Raw genomic sequence first — 9,313 nt, forward strand, 5'->3', positions numbered from 1 at the left:
ACTTTCCCTTTGGCTAGGGTCTTCTTGCCCTCAACCCCATACTATAGTACCCCTTCCACCGACTGAGGATCCGTGCCAGAGCCATCCCACCCCGGTTCCCCAGCTCCCAGAGGGCAAGTGGCTCTTGCTCTGCCCGCCCCGCAGGACTTCCGCCACCACGGAAGCCCCGCCCCCGATGGTTCTGCGCACGCGCGGCAGCCATATTAGCAGCGGCTCCTCCGGCTCCCGCGGTCGGTTTTTCCCCGTGGAGTCTAGGCTTCTGTGTAGATCTCGACTCTTCAGTGTCTTTCCTCCGGTGAGTTTTTGACCCCTAGGGACCCGCGGAAGCCTGGCCGCTCTTCCTGCGGGCGGGGGTCGTGAGCGTCGTGATAGAGCGGGTCCCGGCCTGCAGCCGCCACCGAGGAACCGTGGGCACGATGACTCTGCACCCGCCTCCTCTGTGACGGACCGGCGCCGGGACTGGCCCCGGCCGGCCGCCGTCGGGCTTCCCGCGGCTGAGCCAGGGACCCGCCAGCTGTCCGGCCCGGGGGCGGGGGGCGAGGCGGGGTGGAGGCGTGGAGGGGCAGGACAGAGGGGTCTGGCGCCTCCGTCCCCTGGAGGAGCCCGGTACGTGAGAGTGAGCGCTGCCTGGGTGCGGGTGAACTCAGGTCGGCCGGTGCCCGGCGTCAGGCGGAGAGATGAGAAAGTTGTGTTTGCGCGGGAGTCAGAACCCCATGGCGAGGCTCCTCTGTCTGTGCCCTCCCGGCTTCTCTGCTCTGGGCCGTCCTTACCTTTCGCCTGCTTAGTGCAGCGGCCTCATGACTGGTTACCCTGCCTTCAGTCTCTCACCAGCCAGAGTCATCTTTCCAAAATGCCAATCAGCTCCTGTGGCTCTTCGGCCCAGAAGCATTCGGTGGAGCCCCATTGCTTAAGAGAGAAAATCCACCGTTTTTACCTGGGCACGCGGGCCCTTCACGACCTGATCCCTCCTTATGTTTCCAGTCTTAATTCCCGATATTCTGGTATTTGGATTGGAAATGGGCTTTGGAGTCTGCGGTTTGGTTTTTCCTGGAAAGCTCGCTCAGCCCCGCTGCTGTCTTCTGCGGGAGTAATAATGATGAAGATTACCAACTCCCCCTCCCCCACCGCCCCCACCCCCATAGTTCAGGATCTCGTATCGCTCTCTGGAGAAAATCTGAGCCTCTTGGCATTCAAAGCTCTACATGATCTGAATGCTTGCTTAGCTCTCTAGTTTTATATTGCTTTTTTTTTTTTTTTTTGGTGAGAAAGATTGGCCCTAAGTTAACATCTGTTGCCAGTCTTCCTCTTTTCTTCCCCCACACTCCCTCAAGCCCCAGTACATAGTTGTATATCCTAGTTGCAAGTCATTCTAGTTCTTCTGTGTGGGACACTGCCACAGCATGGCTTGATGAGCAGTGTGTAGGTCCCGGCCCAGGATCCAAACAGGGAACCAGCCACAAAGCAGGGTCTGCAAAGGCAACCACTTGGCCTTGGCTAGGCCCCTCTCTCTCTCTCTCTCTCTCTCTCTCTCTCTCTCTCTCTTTTTTAACTTCAGCATTTTGTCTTATGCCCATTGAGCAATGCTGCCACAGTACCCTTTGCTCAAGCTTTCTCCTCTGTGTGGAGTGCTCTTCTGTTCTCCCTTCCTCTGTTCTTCCTCTTAGACGTGAAAGTTCTCAACCTTGTTTCTCCCTCTCCAATTGCCAATTTGAGATATTTTCTGTATTGGTTTCTCAAAAAATACTCTCTTGATTATGTATATCCCTTTTCCCACTCCACCCTTGTGCCTCTTTTTCCACATTGCTTTATAATTGTTGATGCCTGCCTCCCTCACCCAGTTACCAGACTGAGCTCTTCAGAACATGTTGGGCTTAAACCCATCCTGGTGTTCAGGCACCTAGCGTACAGCCTGGTGTACTTAGCATGGTAAATGTGAGCTGAATGAAGGGCGTGAACAAAACTTTTTTTTTTAGCCAGGAAGTGCTTTTTAAGTTGTAGATTTCATTTTAATGATGGTCCTGTTTTCTTTTTACAGGAACTAAAGTTCAGAAAACATGGTGAGTTAATACACATGCCAGTAACCTGTTGCCTGATAAATTATATTGCTTATACTCAGCTTACAGACTTGCATGAGAAAATTGAAATGTAAAGAAAAAGAGCTGGAATGGTGTCTTTTTCCTTAGCATTTTCTTCCCACACACTGAACTTTGTGTGCCAGGATATTCTTTATAAGATGATTCGTGGGCTTCAGTGGCTAGGAATCACTTGTATGTTTTTCCTTTGCAGTCTCGAAGATATGACTCCAGGACTACTATATTTTCTCCAGAAGGTAAAATAGAAATTCTTTACTCTGTCTCAAATTAAAAAAAATTTGAAGTGTTTAACTTTTAGAGGGAAAAAAATCTAGAAACTTTTTATAGTTGCTAAGTTGTTCATCCTTTTTGTACTTTGAAGTAATTGTGGTCATCAGGTTGATTACATGCATCATAGAAAAGTAGAAGTGGGACTTTTGTTTGTAGGCTGCCAGTGTCTCCGCTGATTTCTCTTGGACCAGTGGTACAAGAGCACAGAGGAGAGTCTTGCTTTGTCATGGCTTGTGTTTTGTAGGTCGCTTGTACCAAGTTGAATATGCCATGGAAGCTATTGGACATGCAGGCACCTGTTTGGGAATTTTAGCAAACGACGGTGTTTTGCTTGCAGCAGAGAGACGCAACATCCACAAGCTTCTTGATGAAGTCTTTTTTTCCGAAAAAATTTATAAACTCAATGAGTAAGTGAGATCTTAGGGAAGAGAGTTTAAAATATCTCACTTGCTCACATAAGTGGGATCTCACATATTTGGGGAGGGCTATTCCATATGACATGGTAGAATTGAAGTGAACAGTTTATTGTGTTTTTACTTGTGGAAATTTTTGCTTTTAATTTATTTTGTTTAAAACCTCCTTGAGCCCAGGACCATGTGTTATTCTTTTTAAGTGGTGGACCAAGCACTTAGTGGAGAAACAGCATTGTGTAGTGATAAGATTATAGCCTTGGTGGTCACACAGATTTGGGTCAAATCCAGGCTCTACTGATACAAGTGTTGTGACCTTGCACCAATTGTTTAACTTCTCTGGACCTCAGAGCCTACTAGAGTGGTTGTGGAAATTTAATGAAATGGAATAAATTAGCACAGTGTCTGGCATTTGGCAGACCCTCAAAGTATTGTTTAGAATGGCTACTCAGGAAGTTTTTTGAATTAGACTGAATCTTACCAAAGAATAGGCCTCCTGGAGGTCTGGGAATGGTTTTACCAAGCCCTATACACTTGGTGAAATTTCTAGTATAGTTGAGTGTCCAAGGCTTTGCAGCTAGCAGAGAGCTGGGTTTGCTGATGAGAGACTTTCCCTTCAGTGGTGGGCATGGTGAATGCTGGTTTTAGGGCCTTTTTTTTTTTTTTCTTCATTTTATTTTTCCCTTTTTCTCCCCAAAGCCCCCCGGTACATAGTTGTGTATTCTTCTTTGTGGGTTCTTCTAGTTGTGGCATGTGGGACACTGCCTCAGCGTGGTCTGATGAGCAGTGCCATGTCCGCGCCCAGGATCCGAACTAACGAAACACTGGGCCGCCTGCAGCGGAGCGCGCGAACTTAACCACTCGGCCACGGGGCCAGCCCCTGGTTTTAGGGCCTTTTTGATACACTTGTTAGAGGAAGTGTCATCCCTCCATGGAGTCACCGTTGGGCCCGCTCAGCAAGCTGTCAGGGTTGACTAGGCATAGTGACAGAGGATGTCTAGGCTAAAGGAGAGCCAAGGCAGCTGTCAGGGAAGAGGGGGCAAAGAAAGGAAATGTACCCCTAGTGTAACCTAGCCCTGGACTTCATTGTCAAGGAAGGCTTGTAAAATCTCCTGCCCTCAGATCCCCTCACCATCACCTCCGTCAAGCTAGGCCTAGGAGGTAAGAGTAACTTACTACCCAAGAGCATGGGGTAGTCTGTCTTCCTGTCTAGCAAGACCTTTTTCTTCTTCTTTGTTGCTGAATCTTCTCGGGATTTCCTTTAGCTTCTTAGTGTTCGTTCTCTTGCCCTCTTCACAGAGTGGTGATGATAAATACATCTGTTGAAGAACTTAAGAGTGCATTTGTTTATCATTCATGTTGAATGACATCAAGTTGAAAGTCTTCTGTAAAGATAAAATGTCTCTAGATTTTGTCTGAAGGGTGTAGCAGAGCTGTGAAGCAAGCATAGTGAATTTCTGATAGAAATTAGTACTTTTAAATACTTGTAAGTACCCCTTGCAAACATCTTCCCTACTTACAGATCAGTATCTTTCTTTTCTTCAAGGGACATGGCTTGCAGTGTGGCAGGTATAACTTCTGATGCTAATGTTCTGACTAATGAATTGAGGCTCATTGCTCAAAGGTATGGTCATAAATAGTGTAATTGATGATATATAAATCAATTTCGATGTCTAAGGAGAACTCATTTTTGAAAAGATTAAAGTTATTAAAAATCTGTTAATTGAAAATTACAGTGTTTTTTTCATAAATCGAGCTTGTAAATTGTTATTTACTATAGGAATATTAGGATGTTGATATGCCCTCCCCCCCTTCAAATTACAGATGGCTGTTATGTTTTCCCCTGGCATAGATTTCTTTTTGCAGGGTATTTTGCTTAGAGTGTATCTGCGTTTTAGAGAAGACTATTAATTTGCCAATCTCTTTATCCTAGGTATTTATTACAGTATCAGGAGCCAATTCCTTGTGAGCAGTTGGTTACAGCACTGTGTGATATCAAACAAGCTTATACACAGTTTGGAGGTACTGAATTTTTTGGAAATTTTATTCCAGAAAGTTAAAACATTTTATGAGTAATGACTTTTTTGAGACAGTAAAAAGAAATTGAAAATTAAGTAAGTAAACACTTTTCATACATTCCTGCTTCATGAACTAACTGGCTTCCACTGTGTAGATTATCATATGATTTATTAATAGACTATTGAAAGGCAAAAATAACCTTTTCAAATCTGGAAACAAATTTTTTTTTTTACGTAATAATGAACTTCACCACTGGTCCTCTGTCTTTATTCCCTCTCCTGGCTCTGTCCAGATCCTAGAAACAAAAGCGGAATTTTTGATGGAGCCTGTCTGTGGTGACCAGAACACAAAGCAGTTTATGAATGTTTAACATGACAGAAAAGGGTTTAGCCACATTTACTGAGCTCCAAGTAACTGTAGTGATACTAAATTTAAACTAAAAGTTTGACTTTTTCTTCTCTTTGTTAAAGGAAAACGTCCCTTTGGTGTTTCATTGCTGTACATTGGCTGGGATAAGCACTATGGCTTTCAGCTCTATCAGAGTGACCCTAGCGGAAATTATGGGGGATGGAAAGCCACATGCATTGGAAATAATAGCGCTGTGAGTATTTTTGTGGTGCTATAAAATCTAGCAAAAGGTCTAATAATGACTATAATTTTGAAGTAGTGATGAGTATAGACAGTGTTTTAAGATAGCTGCAGCAACCTTAATGTGATACAAAAATATGTGTGATTTCTATTGGTAACAAAGTTGCGAGTACTGCTGATACTCTTGGGGGTTATTCCCTAAGTTTATAATTAGAGGAAATGCTAATTTTCAATTAGAAGTTGTGAAAATAAGATGTAATCTTTTTCACATGCTGGTTCATAGACCCCCTGAATTGTACCATGGATTGCTCGGAGGTCTGAGGACCCCAGGTTAAAGATTCCATTCTTAGAGCAGCAGCGCTCTCCCTTCTCACCCCATCCCATGTCTGCACTCCCTGCCATCAAAATTGGTTATTTTGGTTATAATGCCAATAATAATTCAGGTGTTACTCTTCTGACTGATCCATATTCCTAAAAAATGCATTACTTAGATCTCTATGTTGGTTTTCCTTTATGTTTTGTAGGCAGCTGTGTCAATGTTAAAACAAGACTACAAAGAAGGAGAAATGACATTGAAGTCAGCACTTGCTCTTGCTATCAAAGTCTTAAATAAGACCATGGATGTTAGCAAACTCTCTGCTGAAAAAGGTAATTTATGTCCTCTGCTCTAATTTGTTCACTTGAGTGAGGGAATTGATTGAGCTGCTGCTGGATTAGGCCTTTAATATATTATGTTAGTTCATTGAAACAGCAACCTTGTGAGTTAAGTGGCCTTACATCTATTTCCTAAATGAGGATACTAGGGCTGAATGAAGTTAAGTGACTTGACCAAGGTCAACACTAAGTTGTGAAGCAATAATTCCATACTACATTTCAAGCTTAAGGACTTGAGCCTGAATGTTCTCAATTTTCATAGTTAGAGATATGAGCCATGTTCCTTTTAGTTAACAGTTACCTTATTGACTTCTTGACAGTGGTATCTGTGCTTCTGTATATATGTGATAAATAATATATATGTAGTTGTATATTTATACATATGTATGGTGTGTGTACTTTTTCAGAGTATAACATTTGTGTGAGTTGTACCCTTTCCTGTTCTTCTGAATCTACTGATCTCTTAAGTTAAGCCCGTGTTTGCAATTTTGAGTGCTTTATTTAGCTTAAGGTATATGAGCATATAAACTAATATTTTTAAATAATGTTTTTCAGAAATTGTGGTAAATTAACATATTTAGTTTAGGATGACTCAGCTCCTAGTGTTCTTAGAAAATGCCATTTACTTACAGATTGCCCTCTGTTGTCTACTTCTATCTGATTTCAAGGGACACTCTTCAGTTTCCCCTACTCAAGAATTTCCTTCTTTTGGTATCAGTCTGCTTTTCTTGTCCATAGCCACAGAAGCTGCTCTCCATGCCTTTGTTTTGAAAAGTCCCTGGAAAAATAGGTGTGATTACTGGTTGAAGATTCTGGCCAAGCCTGTAGGGGTTCCAACAAGGAAGTTGTGATTCCTTCTGGGCAATACGGCTAATAGCAGGCCAGCTAGAGCACTTGGCTGATGGTACTTTTTCCAAAAGAGTGACAAAACGGCAGCTAAGAAAATTGGGATGGGTGAGGAGAAGGAAGATATTTAAGTAAAAATGTTAATCAAAACGTAACAAGATCTAAGATATTCCATTATGTTTGTTTGCTAAGTATACCTTCCTGTAATTCAAATGTATGTGTTTGCTTTTAGTGGAAATTGCTACGCTAACAAGGGAGAATGGAAAGACAGTCATCAGAGTTCTCAAGCAAAAGGAAGTGGAACAGTTGATCAAAAAACATGAAGAAGAAGAAGCTAAAGCTGAGCGTGAGAAGAAAGAAAAAGAACAGAAAGAAAAGGAGAAATAGAAGACAAAATAAGGGATTTTATAACTCGCTTGGGGCACCATTTCAGTGTAAAAGTTATCCTACTCTTTCACACTGAGAATGCTTTGACTTTTAACTTGTATAGTGGGAAAAGAGGACAGTACCTACTGAATCGGGTCTTGTTATTTCTGTCCAATTGAATTCTTTGTTGTAATGATGATTACTCTTCATGGACATCTTAATTCCCCTACCTTTTTTTTGAATAAAACTTTGAAAGAATGGAAATGGTGAAGAAAAGAAAGACACTGTAGCAGTAACAGGGCCATGATCTTCTTTTCATGCTTTATGTATACTGTGGCAGCCCTTGCAGTTACTTTTGAACAAGATGTTAAAATTGACAGAAATGTAAACATCGTAAAAAGAGAAAAATGGGAATTGTACACTGAAGATTTCCTTTACTTTCGTCCCCTTGCCGTCGTGGAGAACCGGTAGCCCAACTTGAGCAAAACGGAGAGCTGCCCTTCTCCTAGGCCTCTGATAGGATAATATCAGCTGAGGCCTGTCTAGTGAAACAAGGATCACATTCTTCTAGGTGTTCCGGCGTTTGATATTGGTAGATAGTCATCCTGGACGGTGTAACTACGCATGCTTATGCACGCACATACATACATGTACACGTAAATATAATAAAACATGAGGGCCTGGCCCCATAGCCGAGTGGTTAAGTTTGCACGCTCCACTTCAGCGGCCCAGGGTCTCGCTGGTTCAGGTCCTGGCTGTGGACATGGCACCACTCATCAGGCCATCCTGAGGCAGCGTCCCACATGCCACAACTAGATGGACCCGTAACTAAAATATACAACTATGTACTTTGGAGACTTGGGGAGAAAAAGCAGGAAAAAAAACATGAAAGGCATATTTAAAATGAAAGCTCTGTGTACCCACTACCCAGCTTTGGAAGCAAATTAACCAGGGCTTTTGAAGCCCCTTATGTGTCCCTTTCCTATCTCATTCCTTTCTTCCATTCTACCCCGAGAGATAACCACTATTTTGAGTTTATCATTGCTGTAGGCTGTGGATTTTACACTCTGGTTTTCATTCCCTTTACTCCAGGTGGCCTGGGTAGGTCTGTCAATCAGAGAACCCCACTCCTTTCACAAAGGTGAGCACATTCCTCAGGCCAGCTGGATTACCCATCTCTGTCTCCAGGGATTGGTTTGAGAATGGACAGGTAGGCTGAGCCAAGCCAGAATGGTGTGAGGAAAGAATGCTGAGGAAGATGGCATGGGTGTGAGGAAAGAATGCTGAGGAAGATGATGGCATGGGTATGAGGAAAGAATGCTGAGGAAGATGATGGCATGGGTGAGGACAGAATGCTGAGGAAGATGGCATGGGTGTGAGGAAAGAATGCTGAGGAAGATGATGGCATGGGTGTGAGGAAAGAATGCTGAGGAAGATGGCATGGGTGTGAGGAAAGAATGCTGAGGATCCTGCAGTTAGGACTGCAGGTGAGTTTAATGGCAGCCAGGGTGGAGAACTGGTGCATCAGGCAATAGTTTACTACTGCTGATGAATGATCAGATGTGAGGTCCTAACCTAATCACTCAGAAGGAATACTCACAGGAGTACTGTAAGGAATAGCAGTCTTGGAGTTTTCTGCACAGGCTGACCTCGTGGTATCCAGCTAAGGCATTTCCAAGCCCCTTTGACATAGAGCTTTTTGAATCTTCTAAATTATTCTTTTATTCCATAATTTATACAACTGATTCTCATTATTTGTGGTAGTCTATGAAGTCACCAGGAACACTGAATTAGCAAATATTGAACCACTGCTCCTAGGGGAAATACAGGGTTAGGTTCCTGCGAGCCTCTGGTCACATTTTCATCACCAATCAATATATGATATTTTATGTATGTTTCTGTTTAAAAATATCTTATTTAATGCACGTTGGCAGTTTGCTCATGTTGAACTCATGGCCAACAGCACTATAACTCCTGCCTAAATGAAGCTTATCCAACATGCATTTTCTCTTTTAGGCATGTCACAGCCTTCCTGCACTTAGGGACACTATGACAGTACTTCAGCAG

General features: G+C 43.1%; 1 protein-coding gene across 1 annotated transcript; it reads left to right on the forward strand.

Moving 5' to 3' along the window:
• On the forward strand, positions 1-7,665 carry PSMA4 (proteasome 20S subunit alpha 4). Its single transcript, XM_001489071.7, has 9 exons — positions 1-295; positions 2,036-2,057; positions 2,287-2,329; positions 2,608-2,770; positions 4,320-4,397; positions 4,707-4,795; positions 5,263-5,393; positions 5,905-6,028; positions 7,113-7,665. The coding sequence occupies exons 2-9, from the start codon at positions 2,055-2,057 to the stop codon at positions 7,265-7,267; spliced, it is 786 nt and encodes a 261-aa protein (XP_001489121.3). The 5' UTR covers positions 1-295; positions 2,036-2,054; the 3' UTR covers positions 7,268-7,665.
• The last annotated feature ends 1,648 nt before the right edge of the window (positions 7,666-9,313 follow it).

Source organism: Equus caballus, chromosome 1 (assembly GCF_041296265.1).
Source record: "Equus caballus isolate H_3958 breed thoroughbred chromosome 1, TB-T2T, whole genome shotgun sequence".
NCBI lineage: Eukaryota > Metazoa > Chordata > Mammalia > Perissodactyla > Equidae > Equus > Equus caballus.